General features: G+C 41.7%; 2 protein-coding genes across 2 annotated transcripts; one reads left to right on the forward strand and one right to left on the reverse strand.

The window, feature by feature from the left end:
- Window positions 1–7,868: 7,868 nt before the first annotated feature.
- LOC114688645 (STAM-binding protein-like) lies at window positions 7,869–18,672 on the forward strand. The gene is made up of 6 exons (XM_028863193.2): window positions 7,869–8,456; window positions 10,733–10,857; window positions 11,603–11,740; window positions 14,810–14,922; window positions 15,851–15,950; window positions 18,348–18,672. The coding sequence occupies exons 1-6, from the start codon at window positions 8,441–8,443 to the stop codon at window positions 18,402–18,404; spliced, it is 549 nt and encodes a 182-aa protein (XP_028719026.2). The 5' UTR covers window positions 7,869–8,440; the 3' UTR covers window positions 18,405–18,672.
- On the reverse strand, window positions 17,108–17,434 carry LOC114688644 (mitochondrial import inner membrane translocase subunit Tim13-like). The gene has a single exon (XM_037201779.1). It carries the CDS (start codon window positions 17,396–17,398, stop codon window positions 17,108–17,110), a length of 291 nt encoding a protein of 96 aa, XP_037057674.1. The 5' UTR covers window positions 17,399–17,434.
- Window positions 18,673–25,907: the final 7,235 nt, after the last annotated feature.

The following is a 25,907-nucleotide window of genomic DNA, read 5'->3' on the forward strand; positions in this document are numbered from 1 at the left end:
GAGGATCTTTCAGATTCTCACTGTGAGAACCATCCAGGATGGCTGAGCTTGAAAGGCTGAGGTCAGCAATAAAGGAGCAATTCCAGAAAGGCCTCCCACAGGTTTTTTGGTTACAGTAGTTTCTACTGCAGGTAAGCAGATTGGAGTTGTATGTCTGTGCCTGGAACAGTCTCTGCATTGAGAAGTGAGTCACTGCATAAATACAAGTCCCATGATGTGTCTAAGAAAATCACAGGTTTTCATTTCAGAGGATTTTCTGATTACTAACAAGAAGCTGATTCTAAGTTTCTCACAACTTTCAGATGAAGCAGGTCTTCCCCTGTGAGGTCCTATACATTGTGTAGCCATAGTGACACTAAAATGCCTTCATATTGTGGGTTCTTTAGGAGAACATGTTGGTGTCAGAAATAAAATAGGAGATACACCTTTCACATGGAAACATGAAAATGATTGGGTTTTTAAAACATACCTATGGCTGAGGTTGAAAACATACAATTTATTAAATATCTCTTGTGATAAATATATAAATTTAAAAACCAAGTTATCAACAACAGATACTTCCAGAACACAAACCCCACTACCAAATAAGCTCAAAACAAAATGCCTTTCACTTTCATTTTTATCAGTCAAAAATACTGTATAGTAAAATGTGGGGGCTCACAGAGATCCATAGTGGCCTTATTCCATCTTGACTCAAGGTCAGAGAGTCTGAGCTTGTTTTGTCCAGCAAGGCTGCATAATAGGATGTTTTGGCCTAAGGCGTGGTTACCAGATGTCTTATACTTCAAGGCTTAATTACAGGATGTTTTGCTGTAAGGCATGGCTACTAGATGGTTTGAGAATTAAGGAAGTGTTTATACTTTTTCTGTACTTTGTAGCTTGAACCATGGTGTCCTTGAGAGGGGAAGGTCTTTTGCTGGTCCCTTGCTGGTGTATAAAAAGCCCTTGAGGAATAAACTCAAGGCGACTGTGGTATTTACCCAGAGTCCTTCCCTGATTACTTTTTAGCTACTTCTCAAAGTACCTGGACCAAGACACATAGCATTGTCCTCCTCAATGGGGAAGGACTGTGCTGAAGCTAATGTCCACAGCGCCCATGGAATCTGGTGTCCTTTCTTATTGGTATTCTGTGTCAATTCCTGTTTTAAGAATCCTGCATGTCCCTGTGTGTTGGCATTTTCCAGCTGTGGCTGCTCTCTCTTCACACTATAGACAGGTGGAAGAGGAAGTGTTGGGAGTCAGTCCTCTAGAAGGCAGCCTTCCTGCATATCCAGTGTTGTCTTATGGATTGGTAACTACAACACACTAGTTAATTTGCTTTACCATAAAATGTTACTGCACATTCACACATTTCTCTCACCCAGTGCTTTTTTAAAAAAATGACTACATTGTAGCTGGAGTTCTCTCCAGTCCTGCCTGGCCCACGGTCAGGGCAAATCTCTCTCACCCTCTAGTCCTGCAGCCACTCAGACCCAACTGAGTGAACACAGAGAGACTTATATTGCTTACAAACTTTATGGCCGTGGCAGGCTTCTTGTTATCTAGTTCTTTTATCTTAAATTAACCCATTTCTATAAATCTATAAGTTGCCACATGGTTTGTGGCTTACTGGTATCTTTATATGTTGCTTGTCATGGCGGCGACTGGCAGCATCTCCTGACTCAGTCTTTTTGTTCCCAGAATTCTCCTCTCTCCTTGTCCCACCTATATTTCCTGCCTGGCTACTGGCCAATCAGCATTTTATTTATACAGAGTGATATCCACAGCACTTCCCCTTTTCTTTTTTTTTTCAAAAAGTAAGGTTTTAACTTTCACATAGTAAAATTACATATAACAAAACAATTATCAAGCAAGAATTACAGTTAACAATATTAACAAAGATATCCTATCTATCCTATATATGTGAGTTTAAGGTTTTATATCTAACTTATCTTTTATCATAACTGAGGAAATTATAACTATCTAATCTTTAACTACATCAAACCCAGAAGGATATACTATTACCTGAGAAACAGGAGATGGACACAAGAAATTTTCAGGAGTCTTGCAAGAGTAGACAGACAGCTGGCAGCCTGGATAGTTATCCAAAGTTCTTTTGTAAAGTTGGGGAATCTGTCTTAAACCCATAGGCCTAGAGTCTCTCAGTCACTTCTCTCTATGTCCTATAGAATGTCTGGCAGTTTCCTCTGCAAAGCAGGAACCTGAAGGACCATTTCACCAAGCAAAGTTCAGTGGTTACCTTCCTATGGGTCGTGCATATCCAGTCGATACATTTTTTAAAAGCAGTCCAGGCAAGAACAGTTTCTTGCCCAAATGGCTATTTTTGTCAAGAAGAAGATAAACTCCATATGGAGTGTCTTCAATGCCCATCCTCCTCTCTGAAGTAAATTCAGTGCTGCCAGGAGCAGACATGTCTCAATGTCCAGAAAGTCTAAATTTTTAAAACATTTTAAATGTCATATTTTGTAGGTCTTTGAAGTGTTTGAAGATTACCTAGCTATTGAAAATATCTCTATGTATGCCTAGAAAATTTAACTAACATGGCTACAAGTTTGACTATCATAAAAGACTAATTATTAATCTGTATTTTTAATTATCCTTTACAATCTAAATGAGTTATATAAACATAATACCTCAAACAATAGTAGAAATATATATACAGTAAAACAAAATCAACTCTAAATTTATATCAATAAACTAAGATCCATAACAATGTAAAACATTTTTAAACAAGTTGTTTCTCTTTACAATAATCTACCCTTTCATCCTATCATACCTATATCATATCCCCTTTTTGTCTTTAGAAAGAGATTGTATTTAAAATCAATCTGTTTTAAATAAAAATATTTTTTTTTGTCCCATACCAGAGGGCTCTTTTGATATGGGACAAAAGAATCTTTTAACTTTTTTTTTTGAATATGTTTGGATTTAGAGAAGGAGTGAGCCAATTCCATCTCCAAAGCCAGGTTGGTATATTTGGGAATTTGGTTGTAGCTTCTCATACTACTTTCTGTTGAATGGGGGTGCTGTATCTTATGGAGACACAAAGAAAATTTTAGAATTATGGAGTAGTCCATGAGGCTGTATTGTTTGAGCCAGTTGCCTTGAAACCATTTTGGATTTTGGATCATCTGGGCCATGGTGTCATCAGAGATCTTTCAGGGGGTCTTGGTTGATCAGACCTCATGTATCTTAATCTGGAACAAATCCATAGCCTGTTACTTTCTGTGGAAACAAAAGCAGAGCCTCCTTTCCAAAGCAACATATCCTTACATCTAAATTTTGAAGTCAAGGTACCTTTAAAATATACATATTGGCTTAATTTAACAGTTTTTACAATCAAATTTTTTTTTTTGCAGTTAAGAATCCCAAAGACAACACAATCCAGTTTCTTTGTGTGATATCTATCTTTATGTGGCTTATTTTTATATGAATTTTACTGTTTCTTTAAAGACTTTATTTTTTAAAACTATGTATTTTTTTATATAAATGTACATATCACCATTTTGTTCCTTTTAAGCCTACATATATATTTACACACATTGTAAACTATTCCATCTGGATCTGTCTTATTGTGAACCTATTGTTTTAAACTGCAGCATTCTAGGACTGAAATGGTGCTGTGGCTGCTGACTCCACCCACCTCAGCTTCCCAACATGGCGGTGGTACATTTACTACCAGCTCTGGGAGCCATCAGTTATTAGAAACAGTGGGACTATGCTTCTATCAAAGCAGTGTGTAGCCTAGAAACCTCTTTTTTTTTTTTAAACTAGTAAAAACTCTATCCAACACACAGCATAGTGTGCAGCTTGGAGTCACCTCTATGTAACATAGCATAGGTCAAGCCTGAATGCCATGAATGCAACATAGAGTAGCTTAAACCTGCAGGCTACTGCTAATTGAGAGAGACAACTAGGAAGCTGTTTTTAGCTTTGTTTTAGAATCTTTTTTTTTTTTTATAGGTTTTAGGTGGAAGCACTTGCCCCACGTTGGGCGCCATTTGTAGCTGGAGTTCTCTCCAGGCCTGCCTGGCCCACGGTCAGGACAAATCTCTCTCACCCTCTAGTTCTGCAGCCACTCAGACCCAACTGAGTAAACACAGAGAGACTTATATTGCTTACAAATTGTATGGCGTGGCAGGCTTCTTGTTATCTAGTTCTTTTATTTTAAATTAACCCATTTCTATAAATCTATAAGTTGCCACATGGTTTGTGGCTTACTGGTATCTTTACATGTTGCTTGTCATGGCAGTGCCTGGCAGCATCTCCTGACTCAGTCTTTTTGTTCTTAGAATTCTCTTCTCTGCTTGTCCCGCCTATTCTTTCTGTCTGGCTACTGGCCAATCAGCATTTTATTTATACAGAGTGATATCCACAGCACTACATTTTTATTTACTTCATTTATTTTGTGTGTTCATATGAGTGCATATGCCATAGTGCAGATGGGGAGGTCAGAGTATCAGGAGTCTGTTCTCTCCTTTAATCATATGGAATATGTGGATGAAGATCCATTTGTCAGACTTGGTGGCAGACACCTTTATCTGCTGAGTGGTCTCACCACCTTCACTGCACGACTTCATATATTTATTTATTTTACAAACATAAAACCTGGTTGTCAACTTGTATATTTAGACTGCTTATTGTTCTCATTTTTTATTCTTCTTCAACTCAATTAAACAGCTTCCTTACACTACACCAGAGTGGACTTCCTGCTATCCAAAACACAATTACTGTTAGGCACTCTGGATCTGTTAAGTTGTGTGAATAATTAGATTCTGAATTTTCAGGGCAGTAGCACAAAGCAGCCCATGCTTTGCTCCTTCAAAGGTGATTCTGGATCAAGAGGTATAGGCCTCCTGGAGCAAACTATCCCACTCAGGTGGCTGCTAATTTTGCAGTGAATTAGAAGGTCAGTTACACAGTCTGTTACAATTCATGAAGCCCCACAGCTGTGTCACACTCTGTTTGAATGTCCCTTAGGTTCATATATTTGCCCACTTAGTCTCCAGTGATGGATTGTTTGAGAAGGGTTAGGAGGTATGGCCTTGTTAGAGTAGAGTATATGGTGCCTATTGGAGGAGGTATGTCACTGGGGTGGGCTTTGAGGTTTATAATGCCCATTCAAGTCTCTCTCTCTCTCTCTCTCTCTCTCTCTCTCTCTCTCTCTCTCTCTCTCTCCTTCCCTCCACCCTGCCTCCCTCACTCCCTCTTGTAGATCAGGATGAAAAGCTCTCAGCTATACTGTAGAGCTATGACATGATGTCTGCTCTTGACATGATGATCATAGACTGACTCTAAAATTGTAAGTAAGCCCCCAATTTAATCTCTTGTCAGAAAAGTAGCCTTGGTCATGGTGGCTCTTCACATCAGTAAAACATTGTCTAAGACACTCACCAAGGCTGCCATCTGTGCATATAAATACATTGTTATCTGCTGAAATGTGAAAATCATGTGTCAATGATAAATGACTTTATTAATGACCACTTGTAAGAAACACATGACTGAAGTAAGGGTCTGGGAGTAGAAATTGTCATGTCTGGTCTGTGTGCTTTCAGTTGCCCAGATTGCAGCCATGTGGAGCTGCTCTAGTCTTCCTGCAGGTGTCCACTCTGTCCCTTTTTACACATGGCTTCTGGATTCTATTGGCATTCATCTGCTTTATGACACCATTCCGCCTTTCAACCAATTAGCACCAGATAGAGTCTTGAGGTTACCATGGAGCCTACTGACCAAATTTGCCTCCATGCTGAGCAACTCTGATGCTGTACATACGTGATTTTTTTTTTTTACTGTGAAACCTAACAACCTGATCTCTCATCCCTTTATCCAGATCCTACTCCTGTTTTGTTCCTGACTTGAAGATGTCAGGTAGGAAAAGAAACTTTAATGTTTATTTAATTGGACAGCTCACTAAATTGGGAAGCATCAAAACAATGTGGGATAAAGGGGAAAGTGCTGAACAAGAGGCTGCTGCCTTAACATGGTCTTGGCTCTGACATTTCCTAGGGTTAAGATTTGGACAGAGTATTTCCTCATCCTCTCACTAAATGTTCCTTCATATTCCTTGGTGAGATAACAGGCTGGCAGGGCTCAGGGTTCTCTGAGGTATTGAGTCTTTAGGAGCAAGACACAGAGAAGAAACCAAGAGTTTCTGGGACTGTTTCAGCTGAAGCAGAGAGAGAGAGAGCCGGTAGGTATATAGTCAGGAGAACTGAGGGCCAAGATATTTCCCTCAACACAATATAATAATACTTCACATTTCGTACCTGTCAACATTAGTGGTGAGATATGAGAGAATTCAAGAATATATCTGGAAATGTTCAATCAGCAGCTGAGATTGGCCTACATTTTCTAGCTGGGCAGATGTCCCTTCCTCCTCTCTGGCTGCAGAGTGTACTGAGTAGGTACATTACCTTCCTGTTCCACAGAGGACACACAGCTCTGGTTTAGAGATGAGCTCAGTTACCACAGTTTGCATTTCCCAGGTTGTCCAACTCCTAGAACATGGTTTCTTTTTGTTTTCCATTGTTGGTATTCTGCAAGGTGAAGGCAGACTCCCGAGATCATAGTAAATATCCCTCTCATTTCCTCTCCTTTCCAAAGACAAATCACTCTTACCAGGGCACTCATGTGTTCTCATAGATATCAGGTTGTTACACTCATTTTTTTTCATTACACCCCCCACTCAAGAAGACTTTCTGACATAATTGTGAGTCTTTCCTGGTTCTTGTACTGATGTGAGTGTTGAAACAGGTTAGCAGCTTTTCTGGGTGCAGCATCTCACTAGGTTCCACAGCATAACTCCCCTAACTCTGAGCACCCTGAGTGTCTCCTGTCATTATTTAATGCTCTCTGAGATGATGTTGCACTCTGCTGGGAAACAGTACACTAAGGTGCTGTATGTGCAATGATCTGTATAGGTATTGAGAGTGGAAGAAAAATACCACTGTATTTTCTGTTTTGAAGTTCAGGATGATGGCCTATTTTCTCAAGGTTCAGTAGGTCCACTACCTCTATCTGCTGCCTCCTGAGTGCTGGGATGACAAACATGCACTGTGTCAGCTTAGCTATATTTCTTGATAGCTGATGTTTTCTGAATGTACCAGTTGATAGGAGAGTGAGGACTTTTCTTTCTCTAGGCACCGGGACAAAAAGGGATATGGGATTTCAGTGTGTGCCTCTTCTCACTCCAGGAACTTCTGAAACCCTTCATGGAGAGGCCAAATTTCCTCAGGACCTCAACTAGTCATTTGGAACTTTTCTGTACATCTTAGTCACTCTGCTCTACTTCTTTAAACTCCTTGTGGTGAAACTCGGAAAGGCCCCAGAATATTGAAACTCTCCTGCCCCTGGAAAAAGGTTCAAAATCCTCAAGGTGGGTCTTCATTGTCTATGTAACTGACCTAAAATCTCCAGTGCAGCAGGGAGATACTTAGAGAAAAGCTATAAATCATGACCCTGGGTAGGATGGGAGCTGATGTTGCCTCAGCGTAGCAGTACAGAGTAGAGGGATGGCAGGAAATGGGGTTCAAGTCATGTATGAGATACTGCTGCCTTTCATCATTTATTTTCTTTCCCTCTTTTCTGACATTTAGAACTGTTTTAACTCTTCATTTCGGGGTTTTGTACTGCAGACTGTAAATAAGGTTTTCAAAAGGGCTGAGACTCTGAAGAGCAAACTCCTAAAGCAGTACACCAGGAGTATGAAGGCTACCTGGCAGATAAGGTCAGTGTGTGAGCACAGACAGCGTATTGTATGTCACCTGGTCAGCCTGTGTCCTGGGACTGTGTTGTGTTGTTTCAGTGAGTCTATGATCCAATGGATAGGCTCCACACTAAGTTGAACACACATGCACTTTATCCAGACAAGCCAACACACACACACACACACACACACACACACACACACACACACACACACACACACACACACACACAAAGTGCAGTAGGGCACTGAGAATATTGAGACTTCATTGTTACTGAAGATGGCTTTACAGGAACTGACTAAGGTGGTGGTAGCTGTTCTCCATAGACCTGGTGCTCCATGGGCCCTATGCTGAGATGTCAGACCTAAACAGACCTGCACTTTGTTCATCTCTTTGCTGGTAAGGCTTTTTCTTCTGGCATTTGAAGACGTAACTTAAATCTGTTTTTCTTTCTGTAGAAGAAAAGAAGAGCAAAAGAGGCAAAAAATCAAGGCATTTGGGGAGGATAAAAAAAATCACGGACAAAACTCCCCAAACTTCCCCAAATTCAGTGCTCTTCTGCACAGATTTGTGCGTCGTGGAAAGGTGGGGCCCAGCCTGACATCAACAGCTACTAGGCTGAAGAACCTTCAGGAGGAAGCACACCTGTGAAAGAAGTGGTGTGTGGCCCACAGGGAGTCTTTGAGGAAATAACCCCCACCACTTCAGCAGACACTCCCTGTGGGGAGACTAAAATGGTGAGAAGCCCAGGTGAGTCACCACAGGTCCATGACTTGGAAATGACTTGTGTATAAGTGTTTCCCTGCATCTGGGTCAGCCACACAAAACAGACTGCAGCTCTCCAGTAAAGTAAGGCGGTGCTGGTGCACAGGTGTCTGAGGTCTAGAGCACTGAGCCACAGAGAATGTTCCTTCCCCTTGTCCATGTCCTTGGCCGTTTGCTTCCACGGATCCACTTTGCTGTGGTAACAGAACCTCCTGTGATGAGTGTTGTCTCGTTCCTTCCTGCCCTCTGACTGTCTTGTCAAAATAACCTTTAACTTAGTTTACCCAGACAAGTTTCCTCAAAACTTGTTTGAATTCAGATCCTCATCTTTTCTGAGCTCTGTAGAGATTTGAAGAAGCACATTAAGAAAATACTGAATCATTTTCCATCATAAGTAATGTGCTGTGCATTGTTTCTTTATGAAAGTTGGACTCTTAGATAATCTTAGGACATAATGGAGAGATGTGAGGGCAACAGAATTTTGGGTGCATGAGATTATGTTTTCAGCATTTGGTAGACTCTCACAGGAAATCCTCAAGTAGGGCCAGGGAGATGATGACTCTGTGGGTGAAGCGCTAGCAGTGACAGGGTCAGAACCTGAGATGGAATCTCCAGAAAGCACGTGACAATGGGGTGTGTTGGCCACCTCTACATTCAAGGTTCTCTTCAGGTGAGGTGGGACAGGGAGACAGGAGAAGACCTGGTTTCTCACAGCACAGCTAGCTGGGCAGACACAGAAGCACAGAAGAGATTCTGTTGGACCAAAGGGGCCAGGGAAGATCAGCACTCCAGGCAGTCAGGTCACATCTGCAGATGTGCTGAAGCACCTGTGCATCCTTGCTCACACATCAGCGTGCACATTCTGACAAACAAACACATATCATGGACTTGTGCAAACACACTCACAATTCATACATAAAGGTTTTTAAATGGGAAATTCACAAATATAGCAGAAAAATGTTCTCAAATATTCAGCTAATTTGTTTCATTTTTTATTTTTTAATTTTAATTTTTATAATTTGGCTTAAAACCTGAATAGGCCTGACTTGAGATCCTGCCACCTCAGCAAGCAAATGCTGAAATTCCAAGTGTGCATCACCAAGGCTGGCTTTTCAGATGTTTCTAAAGTATTGGTTGATTCTTGTCTTGCCTTGGAAGAGTCAAAATCTCTTCTTGAATGAGGAGGAGCTGCAAGCCAAATTGCAATGCTCTGTCTCAGTTAAGCACAGGTTAGCGAGTCAGCCTTTCCCAGCTGTGAGCCTGTGCAGTCAAACAATCCACACATCTGTATAATATAATGAAGAAACATGAGTAAGATGTTTAGTTCTTATGGGACTGGGAGAAATAATCAGGAAAGGGATGACTGGTCCCAGCTAAGTTGAGCAACTGTCCCTGTGGCTTTGCTGGGCTTAGTGCATCATCTTCACTCATGGTTGTAGTCTTGAGCTGAAATTCTCTAGGGTGATGTACACAAGGATTGTCCTGATGTTCCATGGTCTCAAGGTTCTCCCCCTTGCCTCCAACATGCCCTGTTTGAGACAGTGAGTGTTGTTCTGATCTTGAGACAAGTGTCTGTGTATGTTTCCATAAAACTGCAACCTTTGATGGTATTTCTCATGTCCTCACAGCTCTTGGGAAAAATCGTCTACATGGCTGAGCATGCCCACAATAGGCATTCTTCAAGGTGGAAGTTCTGGAATACTAGTAGTTTGATTCAGTCATTGTCTGAAATGCACAGACCATGGCAGATACTTTTTGAGACTGAATCTCAAGACCCATGAGGACCCAGGGAAACGGAAGTCCAGACCTGAGATTCTAGAGGCCAGCAGACCTGGAGATATGAACAAGAAATAAAGATGTGTCTGTCCCCAGAGAGACAGCAGAAGTTTACATTTTCTCTGTCTGTTTGTCCTGTTTAGCTTCCTTATGCCTTCATGTTACCCACCAGAGTTGAGAGGGCACTTTGCCCACTGAGTCTGTGAACCCACACAGAAATTTCTTTACAACTAGCTCAGTCATAACCAGAAATACGTTGTTCCATCCACTCAAGCTGACAGTAAAGTCCATGCTCACAGCTACCACTCAGCTGTGGCCAGAGCTTAGAGAAGAAACTCCCTGCCTGCTTTGTAGTTCCATCATGGGGAGAAGGGATGCTGGAGAGAATACCAATGACTGTGTTATTCCTCCATGCTGCCAAGCTGAGTTCTGTTCAGGGACACCAGGCTCTGTAACCTCAGACTTCTTTCTCTTTTCCATTGCAGTTCTGAACTCCAAAGGCCTCCACCCTGTGGTCTTTCTTCAGGATTTATGGGATCAGTTCCTGCTTTCTGCAAAGAACAATACCAAAAAAGGAATAGAAACATGTGGAGTCTTATGCGGGATACTGGTAAAGATATGAAGACTCCTTGATCTGAGACCGTTTCTTCCCCCTTGGCTTTCCATGACTCCCAGAAAACATATCCAGGGGCTGTGTCCATACATATCACTCCACAGAAGGAACCATGGATGACAAGCCTGGCCACCTGGAATTTGATGATTTTGCAACTGGTTGCTTTTCAGAGTCCCTTGAAATTGAACAATTTGCTTCAGTGCTATAGTTACAAATTTTCACTCTAGTGGTGGCTAATGCCTGTAACCCCAGTCATTGGCAAACTGAGACTGGAGGCTTCCTATAAGTTTAAACCTGGTTCACACACAGAGTGAGTCACTGAAGTAAAAGCAGGCAAGCTGCCATGTAGAATGTCTGGTGTGAGGCATGGAGACAGGCATATTGACTAATTCTAAATGGAGGAGGATTCAATTCCTTTTGTAGTCTGGTCTGATCACCTACTCTGTGGTAAGCCTTGGAATATAAATAAAACACTTCAAGACCCTCAGTCAGATCTATTGGCTGCTACAGGGAAGACCCTAGTCCCAGGATGTGCTAGGAGGGACATGTCAAGTTCATCTTATCCTCTGTGCCTTCATACAGTACCCAGCAAAGCACTGGAGCAGTGTTTCAGGTGGAGAAACACTGAGGTGAGGGAGAAGCATGAGAGTCATTCACTGGGGTGGGGCTTTACTTACTTGTGTTATGAGAGAGTGGGATTGACAGTGCCAGGGAATTATAACAAGTTGTTTTCTCTTGTCAGGTAAAGGAAGAATATCAAATTACACACATCATAATTCCTATGCAGAATGGAGAGCCTGACTCTTGTTATGCAGAGAACGAGGAGGATCTCATTTTTGTTCAAGAGGAGCTGGGGCTTCTCACCTTAGGTTGGATTCATGTAAGCACACTCACCTCCCTGTGGCAGGGTCCTTTTCTAAGCACACTGCCTATTTCTTTCTCATCACAGAATCAATCCTTTCCAGATCATCTTTCTCTGAGCACAAGCAGTCACTAGTGTTCCATCCTTGAGTCAAAGGCACATTTCCTGGTGTATTTCCAGCTCTTCTAATTTTATCTCTTACACAAAGCAGTTCTTCAAAGTTCCAATACCTTGTGAATAGATGAATAATGGTAGCTTCCCTAGGATGTATGAGAACATGGTGTAGAGACCATGTCCCTAAAAGCTGTATATAAAAACTGGACATATTTTAATGTCAAGATAATTCATTCTAATGATTGCATTTTGTCTTTATGGAGAAGAACTTGCTTTGTGCACACCAAAAGAGCACCTGCACACAAGATTTTCAAGTAGTTGGCCATGCTGTGTAGGCTTGTGGTGATCTTGAAGGAAATATAGTTCCTTCCCTAGAGAGTTCTTCTGAATGAATCTCTCATTTTCATGGCGTCATACTCACAGAACATGCAGTTTCTCTTAGAATGGGACAGGTATAAGCCACAATCAGTTGGTTATTTCTAGGTTTTTCGAGATCACAAGTACTTTTGTACTCATAGCTTGGGAAGTGCTGATATGTGAGGCAGTCTCCTGTATCTTCATGCTTCAGTTGCATAAATTCTTAATGCTTTGCCTAACAATAATATACCATGGGAGATGGAAATTTGTCCTTTGGTGCCTGGAGATCATACAGAAAATGAGCACCAGTTTCGATGAGGCAGAGTCCATTCTATTCTTTAGGAGATAAATATAGGGCACTGTGGGTTTCATGGAAAGAGGAGTCTCACTCGAGGTGACTTATAATGACTTACAAAGAAGCCCAAGGAGAGTTCCATGGGGAAGGGTTCTTGCATCGGTGAGCAGTCCTGTCCGTTGGGATTTGTGGTTGATATTAGAAAAGGATGTCAGATTTGTGTTGACATGACCCTTCAGAGCCATGCACTCCATTGTCTGGTGTGGGCAGAAAGAACAGACCTGCTTTTGAGTAAAGGGAGAACTCCCTGGGTGTTTTGGGCAGAACAATGACATGATCAAAGCCAGGCTCAGAAGGTAAAGTGAAGGAGTTGCAAGGCTGGTAACAGCGGGGAGGTCAGTTAACATTTGGGGGCTGGTAACTTCCAATGACGATGAGAGGGTGATGGCCATGTGAACAGGAATGTGGGGTTTCAGAGATCCAGGGGCTGAGGAATAGGGGTTGTCAAGTCTGTGATAGGGCAGGCTTGGAGTTGGACCCATGGCGATGACATAAGCATGAGTGGGGCATCTAGAGGAAGACAGACTTTGGAAGTGGGGTTCAGTCCTACCTTGGGGAATTTAAGGCACTTGTGAGATATCACATCTGTGGGACCTTGGCTGGCAGTTGGAAGGAGGTTTTGGGAAGCCAAGTGAAGGCAGGGGAGGAAACTGTGACTTCTGAATGGAGCCGGCCCAGAAAACCTGGTAAATAAGGAGTGTTGACAGCAAGAGAAGTGATTGGCTGACAGCTGAGGAGGAGATCTAACGAGGAGAGCAGGAACCCAGTGGGGGATGACAGAGACACAAGGCTGCAGGAGAAATGGTTATGGGGTTCACAGAAGACACACAGCGGGGACAGTGGGGGAATGAGTTCAGCATGTGACCCAGGGACAGACTCCAGCAGAAGAGGATCCAGATCTCATGCTGGAGCTGGAGCTCTTTGAGGATGTTGGCTAATGACTTTTAGGCCTTGGTGGGCAGAGACTGCAAGGTTTAAAGAAGCCATGGAAAGCTTGGTGTACTGGCAGTTCTGGAAGCCTAGCCTTCAGGAAGGTGGGCTTGCTGGATGGTGACTTTGGCACCAACCTGTGCTACACAGCCAGACTGTGACTTGAAAACAATGTCATTTCATGAATTTATGGCTATTGTGGAGTTTGTCAGGACTGTCATATTGAGGATCACATCTATCTAGGCCAAAATTCTAGGGGAAAGGGAGAGAGATGAGGCTGCTTTTTGCAGAGTTGGGTTAACAGAGTATGGACATGTACAAGAATTGGGAAATGGTTTCATCATGGTTTTGTCTAGTTGTTTTTTGTTTCCTTCATTTTAGTTTTTTCTTTGACTTTTAGTTTTACAAGTGCTTGATATTTTAAAATATAGCTTACTTGTAGTGTACATGTATGAACACCATAGTTTAATGACTCCTTGAGGAAACAGGAATTTGCAGAGAGCCTGGTCCAGCTTTCCAAATTCCTTCCTCTGAGATTGATCTTCCTCTTGCTCTAACTATCTCTATTTTGATCTCTATAGAGTTAATCTAAGTGTGCCCCCTCCATGCTATCAGTACTTCATATCTGCTTATGTCCTGAAATGCAATGGATAGATACGTGACTTTTACATCCGGCTTTCTTGGCCTAACATCTGCAAGGTTCCTCCCCACTCTGGCATGCAGTTGTTTGATGTGTGTTTACACCTGGTGAGCAAGTAAAAGAGGGAAGGGAAGGAAAGATGGGTAAGATAATGTGACAGTAGTGTTTACAGTACCACACCCGAAGGGCAGAAGGGCCTCCTCTTCACATAGGGAGAAATCACATAGGGAGGTCTCAGAGGCAGGATTGAAGGCAGGGAGCTTAAGACCCTGAGAGACTGCTGAACTGATGTTTGAAATAGTCATGGGAACTCTGGGTGAAGATAGAATCAGAGTCTGCTGTTAGCAGGAGGGAAGCAGAGGTAAGTTAGATGCTGAAGGACAAAACTTGGAATGGTTACTCTTTAGGCAGTCAGTATAACTAGGCATGGATGAATAAAGGGATCTTGTCCTCAGGGAGGAACCAGCTTAGAAGTAATTTGGAGAGCTTCAACTTATATGGAACTTTATGGATCAGGAAGACAAAAGAGATAACTCCTTCTTCCTTCTCCACCTAGCAGACTGGAGTGTTTTCCCGGCATGATTTCGGCATTCATGGTGGGAACCAGTTGTTGAAGCTCCTAAGGACTGCTTTCCTTTGTTTATCAGGAATGGGGCTCACTGGGAATTCTTGGCTTCTTTTGTCTTCTCAGACCCATCCAACCCAGACAGCCTTCTTGTCGAGTGTGGATTTACACACTCATTATTGTTACCAGAAGATGTTGCCGGAATCCATTGCAGTGGTGTGTGCACCCAAATATAAACAGTGAGTATGTAGGATTCAGGTCTGGAAGGTACAAGAGCAAAATGCTCCATGGCTCAGAACACTGTGAAAGTGAAGTAATATCCAGAGTGTCTTAAGTGATTGCTATGAAAGCCTCCCTTTAAGGTGCACATTCTAATTAACACCAGCTGCTCTTAAAAGATGTGCTGACACCACTGCTGGTTCCATCCTCAAGAAGTGACCTCAAGAGCCAGAGGTTAAAGAAATTCTACACTGGACACTGCATACGAGTGTCATCTCTTATCATTCCCAATGTCATGTTAATCTGAGTTCCTCAGCAGAGCTAATGTTGGGAAAGCAATGAATCATCTTGTTTTCTTTTGTAATAAATTTTTGTACCCTGGATTTTGTCTCACAGGGGCTATTGGACCCTGGTTTCAGCACACCCCCAACTTGCTCCTCACAATGATTGTCCTAACAGACCTACTTTTTGTTTGATTCTTCTTCTTTCTCATTTCTACTGTTGAGTTCCTTTGCATCATTAGGCCAAGAAAGGGATCCAGAGATAGTGAGACAGAGAGGTCGATACACATACAGGGGTAAGAAGAAGGGGAGGAAGGAGCAGGAGGACAAGAAAAGGATGAGGAGGAGAAGAAAGAGAGGGGGAGGGAGGGTGATTGAGACTATGACAAAGAAGACAAGGTCTAACAGGACAAAGACGGTGATGACTAGGATAGGAGGAGGAGTTCCACATGGTCTATGAGGGAGGAAGAATTGTGCAGAGGAGAGACAGGAGGAAAGGAGGGGAGAAGGAGAGAGAGGAGAAGGAGCGAGGTTATAGAAAGGAGAGAGGAAGAGGAGGAAAAGAAAGGAAAAGAAGGGGGACAAGAGGAGAGAAAGATGGAGAGGAGAGAGAAGAAGGAGACTGGGGGGATATTTGCTTGACTGATTTTACTTTTTCTCATTTCAGAGTCGGAATTTTTACACTAACATCTTATGGATTAAAAGAAATATCATTGTGCCCCCAAAGAGGATTCCATTCTCATAAGCAGGACTCAGCTCTCTTCTGTGTATGTATCTGTGTACAAGAAATCAAGGCCATATTCCCAGCCAGGACATAGAGCTGATATGGTTGAACATCCTTTTGATCCTCACGGAAGGTCAACCTCATCACTCTCCTTCATAGGAATCCATAATAACCGTGTATCTAGGAAGCAGAGGGCTGTGGATATCAGTTTCTCATACTTGCAACCTGGTCATTTACTGTCTTTGAGGGTGCTGGCCATCTGGACCATTTTTCCTGATAACTGGGGATACTAATACTATGTACTTTACAGGCTGTTGAGAGGATAAAGGAAGAGGGACTGGGGTGGACTTAGGGATAGAGTGTGTCCTCAGCATAGTTGATGCCCTGGATTCCATGCCCAGTAACATGGGGGAAAGAAATAACCCACAAAGTATGGAATCCATTAGCTTATTCAAGGTTTATTACTTATTAATTTCTTCTTCATCAATGTCAGTTACTAGGTTTCAGTGGATGATAAGAATGCCAAGGAAAAAGCCATGTAAGATAGATAAATTAAGCACATTTCATTCTGAAGTTTTGTGCTCACCTGCCTAGGGAGGTATTTTTTTTCTCCCAGTTTGTATCTGTGATAACAACACTTAGTGTGATCAGGCCTCAGGGCCTCAGATCAGCCTCAGATCAATGAGATTCTGGCACTTTACTTCACATTAGCCTGGAATTTTCCATGCACTTTGATTCAGAAGAAATGCAGCAACATAGTGAAAAGAACAGAACCCAGTCCTTTAAAATATATGAGTGAGGGATACAGTCACAGAGATTGAAGGAAGGCTAAGATCCTGAGATCAGAGTGCTAATTCCAAGTGGTAGAACTCTGTGTGTGCTTTCTATGTATCATAATAAATGCGTGTGTGTATTTATATATAGTTTGCATTATACTCATGATCCTAACAGTAAAATAAGACCTAATGAAACTTCAGCTTTCTTTAAAAAATATATAGATATATATTTCATTATTTTTATTTCTTTAACTTCCTTGTGTAGTCTTTTAAAAGTAGACCGTGTTTTGACTTTAATTCTCTTTCTATTTGGATTTGCACACGAGTTTAGTGCCTGTGTGGTTAGAAGAAGTCGGCAGATGCCCTAGATGTGGAGTCAAGTCATTGCTTGCTGCCCACTTCCCTGCAAGAGCAGTGGGTGTTGTTAACAGTGTCTAGGCTCGTTCCGCTGCAGCCGAGAGTTGTAGGCGCTGGACACGGTGTTCCAGGCGTCCATGTAGCGGTCCATGCACATGGCGATGCATTTCTGTTCCGAGTTATCCAAGGAGCCCCCGGGCTTCCCGATGCACTTCCGGAAGCACTTGTCCGTCATCCTCTGCAGTAGCTCCTGCGCGTTGGCCACGGCGATCTGCACCTTCACCTGCTCCATGATGGCCCCCGGGTCCAGCTTCCCGCCGCCCGCGCCGCCGAAGTCCGAGCCGAAGCCGCTCTCCATGGCTGCGCACTCACCGGGCCGCGCGCGCCGACCCGCCAGTCCCCATTTTCTAGTCTCATGGATCAAACCAGGTTTTCAGTTGACTGTGGGGAAGATCTTTCTAAAAAAGATCTGTTAAAAAATACATAGCTCTATCTTAGAAGATAAAATGATTAGGTGCTGGGATGTTGAAAGATGTTGCACAATTAAAAAAAATGTCTAAAACACCAGTTCTCAAGTTCCCAGTTGGCAAGATCTCCTCCAAACCTGACCATGGTGAAGCACACCTGTAGCACCAGCACTTGGGTAGCTGCTGCAGGAAATCACAAGTTTGAGGCCAGCTGAGGCTACATAGTCAGGTTTCAGATTGATAAATCCTTATGACTTTGTATACCAAGTGTGAGTATCTCCTTGAAGACTATTAGGTCACCTTTACCATCTGATTGACATCATGACTCCAATACTGCACTGAACTTCCTGGTCCCTTTTAATAAAGGAATGTTTCACAAGTGACTCTGGAAAATAGATGCAAAGATACACGGGGAGACACTGACTCCAACCATGTGGAGAACTTGGTGGGAATGTTGGGTGCCAGATCTTTTGACATTGCTTCTATTGACTTCAGGATTTCAGTGCTAGGATGAGAACTATGTAACTTCAGTGAGCTTCTCAAATCAGAGGCTTATTGCTGGGGATGAAGTTCGGTTGGGAGAGTGCTCCTCTTTCAAGCACCAGGCCCTGGACTCATTTCCCAGCACTATTGAAATCTGCCATGGTGGTGTTTGCCTATAATCCAGCACTTTGGAGCTAGTAGCAGGAGGGTAATTTCAGGATCTCTCTGGCATACCTAGGTTATGTGTTCTAGCCTGGGTCACATGAAGCTCTCTTTTGGTATAATATAAAAGGTATAAGCTGTTTCAAAACAGGAGTTATCCATGCCTTAACCACATTTCCTTTTCTCCAATTGCAGGACTGCAGTCATGTCACCATCCGAAACAGCCGGGTGACTGTCACAGATTTGCGATGAGTTAAATCCCATACACCTACATCAGTGGGAGCGTGTGTGTGTGTGTGTGTGTGTGTGTGTGTGTGTGTGTGTGTGTGTATTTTGTGTATATGTGAGTGAATGTAGGATGGTGTATGTGTATATGTATATGTGTTCTACCTATGTTGTGTATGTTACATCTGTTTCATGTATGTTACATCTTTGTCATGTGTGTTCACCAGTGTGTATGAATGGCACACTGTACTCATTCACAGAGCCCAGAGGAAGACACTGATGTGTGCTCTATTAATGAATCTTGTTTCAAGGTAGAACAGTGTAGTAGGAGTTCATAGTGATTGGAAGTTGATTTTATTAGATAGCTTATTTGTTATTAGTTTTAGATGATATTTTCCGGCCAGGAACCAGTGTGGGTGTAAGGGCCCAGTGCTCTCATTTGCTGACTTGCCTCACCTGCCTCAGGGAGCCTAGAGGACAGGTTGTAATGACAACACTCACTAACCAACTGAAGAATGAAGGTCTCAATTGATCCCAGACATCAGCCTACATGTCTCACGCTGATTGAAGGCTTCTTTGACAGACAAATGACTTTTTGAAGAGATAAGGCACAGAACTTGAAACTAACTGATGATGACATCATTTAAAGTGAAAATTCTGACTCAGATGAGTTTCGTTGCTTTTTGGATGACTGTAAGTTGTTTATAGTGTTCTTCCCATTTTTTTTGTCTTTTTCTCTACACAAGCCTCTACCTTCTTCATGATGTTATTCATAAGGCTGTTTTCTTCTGCTTCTTCCAATTTTTGATATTTAGGTCTAGATGTTGGAGGCGGGCTAGGTTCTGGTGATGCTGTATTGCTCTTCATTTTGTTTTATGTACTTCTGCCTTGACCTGTGCCCATCTCCTTGTGGTTCGTTTTTTGGTCTTATCAGTGCACTTGGTTCAGACCGAGCTGACAGATTCAGGAAGTCTCTCTCTCTTGTCCAGATGGGAGCTCTCTTGTCCAAATGGGAACTGTGGGACAGATTGGAAGCTCTTATCTAGATGGGAAGTCCAGGGCAGGATGGGTGCTTTTGTCCAGAAGGGAAGTCCAGGGCAGGATGGGCACTCTTGTCCAGAAGGGAAGTCCAGGTCAGGATGGGAGCTCTTGTCCAGAAGGGAAGTCCAGGGCAGGATAGGAGCCCTCTCTGGGCCAGAAGGGAAGTCCAGGTCAGGATGGGAGCTGGGGGCCAGTCTCTAAGTCTCAGGAAGTGGCTGGGGTCTCGGGCAGATGGGCGTGGGGGCAGGGCGTGGAGATTGCAGGGGCTGCCGGGGCGGGGAGGGGCTTGGAGAAGGGGATCCTTCCTGGTGGGGCTAGAAGAGGACCTGCCCGGTGGCCAGAACCTGGGGCCACGTTGGGCAGGTTTTTCCTGGAGTGGCTGGTGCCCAGGGATCCCCACCTCCTGAGTTTTAGGTGTAGTTGTTACTTCCTATGTTTAGGGAACAGTTCCTATTTGCTGTATTTAAGTCATGGTTCCTACTTCCTGTGTATAACTCATACTTTCTGTTTCCTGTGTTCAGGGTGTAAGAAACCAAATGTATCTTCTGTCTCACCATAAAAAATGATAATTTTTCTATAATTGAACTTAGGTAAACAATCTGTAGATTTATAGTTCATTCTATAATAAAATCTACCAGTAGTGTGCAAAACATGAGACCTTCAGGGCTAAAATATAAGAAGACATAAAAGCACTGACCTAGGGTTGTTATCTTCTTTGCATGAGCCTCTATGGTTTCATGTTGGGTTTGTCCATGTTCTTCTGTCCACTTTGCCTGGCATCGTGTTTTTCCACCAGTTACTGAGGAACTGTCAAGAGCTCAAGAGGTTGTTAGGTTGATATTTAAACTATTCTATTAGTGGAGGGCCCTTTATATTTATATTTCAATATTCATAGTTAATATTAATGCTTACTACAGATGGTGGGAAACAAATATAAGTACATATGTTTTTGTGTGTATATCCCAAAACTTATACACGTAAGTTTATCTATCTTCATCAGACATTGTGATATCTATTAGACTCCCAAACTGACTCATTATGAATTATAAGGGCTAAATACATTCCCTAAAGTGTTCTTTTCCTCTACTTGTTATTACCATATCTTACAAATTCCATGTTTGAAACTTTAAATGCACTGTTCTCAGATGTTTTCATTCACTCTGACGCATAGAAGTAAAACAGAAACAAAACACCTAATCATATCATATTATGTACATTTTGATGTTCATTCTGATGTTGAAGAGATACCATTTCTTCCAAATGTGCTTCAGGTTGTTTATTTCTGGATGAATTCTATGGAAAGCCTTTGGTCTAATAAAATTTGACTAAATTTTAAAATAAAGAAATAGAGATGGTCCTAGAGTTAGCATTTGATCGACACCCCATGTAAAGTGCAAATCACAGTCAAATAAAGGATTCTGGTGACCACCATGACCCTTTGGTGAATAATCTCAGCAGCTCTAGAGCATATTCAAACACAGATCTTTCAGAAATAAAACCATCTGAGGATATTGCTAGAACAAGTCATATATAGAAATTCACCACATTTCTTTTATTAAGCCTCTTATTCTTTGATGAAAATGCTGTTTTAAGTCTAAACCTAATTGACAGGCTTGAAATATATGCATCTTTAGAATTACTTTGGTCCAAGTTATAAAACTGTCCATTTATGCTCTGTTAGTAGAATGCTTGCTTAGTGTATATAGAGACTTAAGATTTGCCCTCAGTATCACATAAAACAGAGAAAGGGACATGCTTATAATTTCAGCCCCAGGGAGGTAGTGGAAAAAGAATCAAAACTCTCTCTCTCTCTCTCTCTCTCTCTCTCTCTCTCTCTCTCTCTCTCTGTCTCTGTTTGTGTGAGAGAGAGAGAGACAGAGACAGAGACAGAGAGAGACAGAAAGACAAAGAGAGAAACAGACACAGACATCGTAAGATGAAGGGACACACAGAGAGGAATCCTGAGAACAAATACCCCCTGTACATGAGCAGTAAAGTATCACACCTTCCCCCGAATGTCTGGATGCTCATGGAAACTCCAGTCAGTCTTCTTTGTGCCACTTCACATCATGCATGTCCAATAACTCACTCTGATTCTTCTGATATAAAGGAGTCTTCTAGAAGAATAATGCTAAAATGGCTGCTTTCTTACTGTTCTCGATACAGATGATACTCCCAAAATTAGAAGTGGTACTTTGGGTAGCTTTAGGATGCCATTAGTAGTCCTTGCTTCTTAGGTTTCAAGCTCTTTCATAGGACTCTCCCAGAGATCAGGTGTACCGTCAATGGTGTGTTTTGATAACAAAACAAATCTGTAAAAGTACTTAACATTTTCTATGTGTTTTTAGTTTAAGGGAAGCTCACCATTTTCCCTTGAGAACATTAACCAATCCCTGAGAGGTTCCTAAGTGGAGAGGAACTTAGAACCCAGAAACTAAATTCTGGAGTCTCAGAGTAGAGATTGGATGGATGATGTGGCTACCCAATTAGTATAGAAAGGCTCAATGCTTTTCCCTCAACATAAAGAGAACAGGAAGGAATTAAACAGCAAAAGGGCTCAGAAAAAGCAAATACCACCAACAAAAATGAAACAACAATGAAATACAAAAATAACAAAGAATAAAAAGTTTCATACATCAGATGAACCATGACAGTAAAACTCTAAATGTAAAGTGAAGTCTACAATGCAATCTGAAAACCTGAGGGAATTCTTTTTTTCTTTATTAAGAATTTTTTTATTCATTTTACATACCAACCACAGATCCCCCTCTCATCCCTCCTCCCACTCATCCCCCCCACCCATCCCATCCTCTGAAAAAGTAAGGCTTCCCATGAGGAGTCAGCAGAGCCTGGTACATTCAGTTGAGGTAGACGCAGGACCCTCCCTCTGCATCAAGGCTGTGCAAGGTGTCCCACCATAGGTAGTGGGCTCCAACAAGCTGGCTCATGCACCAGGGATGGATCCAGTTCCTACTGCCGGGGGCCCCTTTAACAGGCCAAGCTACACAACTGTCTTGCTTATGCAGAAGGTCTAGTCCAGTCCCATGCAGGTTCTGCTCCTGTCAGTCTAAAGTTCATGAGTTCCCGCTAGCTTGTTTCAGTTGTCTCTGTAGGTTTCTGAATCATGATCTTGATGTGATAGAATCCCATAGAATCCCTCCTCCCTCTCTTCATCTGCATTCCTTTGAGCTCAGCCTAGTGCTTGGCTATGGATCTCTGCATCTGCTTCCATCAGTTACTGGGTGAAGACTCTATGATGACATTTGGGGTATTCATCAATCTTATTACCAGGTTAGGTCAGCTCAAGCATCCTCTGCATTATTACTAGTAGTCTAAGCTGGGGTCATCCTTGTGGGAATTCTTAAAACAGCATTTTGTGGAATGTCTGGTTTTACTTAAGCAATAAATAGACTGAGAATTCTTTTCTTCCTTCCAGAAAGATTTCCCCAGGATTGACTTCATATGTGGCCAAGGTAGAGAAAGGTGGCAGACAATTATGGGCAAGGTGATGATCAGTGTGGGGGAAGGGGATTGACTTGGTGCCAACAACAGGACTAGAGGCTTGTGCGATCTTCATCTGTCTGTGGACAGGAGGCATGGACACACTCCTTTATTGACCCTAATTTTCTGCCTGTGATAAGGCTTGGGTATTAGGGCAAGAGCTTGTAATTGTAAGACTTGGTTCTTATTTGATTGATTTATCTGCATTAAGCACTGAAGGCCTTACCGAAAACAGATATTTGCCATAGTTTCATACTGTCTTAAGAGTCATTACATTTAAGAATGCTGGTATTTCTTTTAATAACTCATAACTTTGTGGTGTGGACAGACTGAACATACATATATTTAATATCATCAGATCTCCATATCTTTGTCTTTATCCATGAATTCAGATAAGAGAGGACAAAAACTTTTCAGAAAAATAAATTGTGTCTAAATAGGTAAAGGTATTTTCCTATAAATCTTTTTCTTTGAAGAACACAGTATAACAACCATAAACCTAGCATTTGTGCTGTATTAGATATGAGCAGTTTCCACATGATTTGAGGGATACAGGAGGAGGATGTACATGAAGGTTGTCAATAAGTGCTATACTGTTTTGTACAGAGACTTCCTCATTGGCAGACTTTACTATTTATAATAATAATAGAACCAGCTATTAATATAGAGAATATAATTTATAGAGAATGCAGAGGGACAAACTGGAAATAAGACTGTGTGTGTGTATATATGTGTATATGCATATATGAATATGTGTATATGTATCTATATGGGTGTGCACATGTGTATTATAGGAATTAATAACAAATTGAGTTATAAGCTCTTTGGTGGCTTTGGGAAATAAAGGAATAATTTGGTCTAGAATACTTTATGTAAGACTCTTTGCCTTAACTCAAGCTACTCTTGTAAGCTTGAGATAGTGGGTCAGAAACAAAGTTGTAAAGCAGAGTGCTCACAGCATACATCTTCCCTTTGCTCATTGGTTTCAATATTTTGCCTAACTGAATGTCCAAGGAGAACAAAGCTTTAGCATAGATGTTTCCCTTCTAACTCTACTTTAAAAAGATGATCTTTTCAGCAGAATTAATATTGACAAAATGCACACATTACCAGGAACAATCTAGAGAGGAGTGGTCTACATTTAGAGTCTGGTGACATTCTCTAAAGAAATAGGACGAAAAATACAAAGCCCTCAACATTCAGGTGGAAGCACAAAAGAACCTAAGAGTCAACGTAATCCTGAGCAATCAGGAATGGTGAGGTATTGGAATATCTGGTTTGAAATCATGTTTTAGTCACACTAGCACACAACATTTTACTGTCACAAAAGTGCTCAAGAAGATGGTGGAACAGAAGATTTGGAAAAGGCCACACATCCTACAGTCATTAGAACTTGACAAAGATACCAAAAATAAACATTTTTTAGCTTCAAAAACTTCTTTTTAGGGGCTGGAGAGATGGCTCAGGGGTTAAGAGTGCTGCCTGCGATTCCAGAGGTCATGAGTTCAATTCCCAGCATCCACATGGTGGCTCACAGCCATCTATAATAACATCTGGTGCCCTCTTCTGGCCTGCATGCAGAACACTGTATATGTGATAAATAAATGTAAAAAAACAAACAAAAACTTCTTTTAGCTTAAAAAATAATGGTGAAAAAACTTGGTATATACATGTAGATGAATGAAACTAGGTCCTTATCTATCACTTTATTCAAAACCCAGTTTTAAAAAAAACCTAGAAATTTGAAGGAACACAGGAGAAACAGATGGATAGGAAGGGATAATCTGAATGACTGCAATAATGATTGGCAATTGCAATTACATCAAATTGTGAAATTTTGCATGACAAAGGGAACTCAACCAATTGCAGAAACAGAGAACAGAATGGCACAATGGCCAGCGATTCACAAGGCAGAGAGAAGAACCCAAAACCTTAAATGCCAAAAGAGTAAATAATCCAATAAATCACCAGGAAAATGAACAGACATGTTAGATGAAGTGAAATGGCCAATAAAAATGTGAAATTGTTTTTATCTTTAGCCATCAGAAAGACACAAATCAAACCCACACTGAAATTCTCTCTCTCCATTCTGCATTGCTGGCAAGGAAAAAAAAAAAAACTACAAATGTCCAAGGCACAGGAAATAAAGCCTCTTGTACACAATTTTGGAAAAGCAAATTAGTTCAGACATGAGGGAAATCAGTAGAGTGGTTTCTCTAAAATCAAAAATATAGAGCTACCATGTCGCCCAGCCATAACTCCTGGGTACACACCCAGCAAAGGAGGTTGGTTTCCATGGGAGAAATCTGCACGTCCATGTTGATCACAGCATCCCTCACAGCTGCAGTCTATGCAGTCAGCATTGGTGTCTGTCAATAGATGAATGGCTAAAGAAAACACAGTATATATGCACAGTGCGGCTTCATTAGTCACAAAGAAGACTGAAGTTATGTTGTCTGTAGGAAAGTAGATACAAGTGGAGATCATCATAGGAAGTGAATCTAATCATACAAGAACAGAAGGTTATGGGCAGTTTAGAAAGAGTTTTAAAAATTACATTAAAATACAGATTTGCGTGGATGTATAAGGGGTAGGGGGACAGGGACTTATATAACCAACTGTGTTGTGTGCATATTCAAAAGTAATTTCCCCTAATTATACAGAACACTAGGGCTTGTGTAGAGCACAGACTGATTAGGGTGATCTTAAAGCAGATATCTATATAGTGTTTAAACAGGTCCATAAACATGACTATTCTCACTCAACACTGGACCCTTTCACAGAGAAAATGATCAAATTGTCAGATTTTTTTTTCCTTGATCCTGGTTTATTGCAAAAAAGACAGGCATGTTCAGAAAGCCAGCAAATTCTACAATGTTGGAAGACAGGAAGCTACGTGTGATTTTCTCTGAAATAAGGGGCCTCAAGTGTTTTTCAGTTAGAGAGAAACTGACGTCCAGAAAGATGGAATGAATTTCCGGATTTATA

The sequence above is a fragment of the Peromyscus leucopus genome, unplaced genomic scaffold, assembly GCF_004664715.2.
Source record: "Peromyscus leucopus breed LL Stock unplaced genomic scaffold, UCI_PerLeu_2.1 scaffold_1413, whole genome shotgun sequence".
NCBI classification, from domain to species: domain Eukaryota; kingdom Metazoa; phylum Chordata; class Mammalia; order Rodentia; family Cricetidae; genus Peromyscus; species Peromyscus leucopus.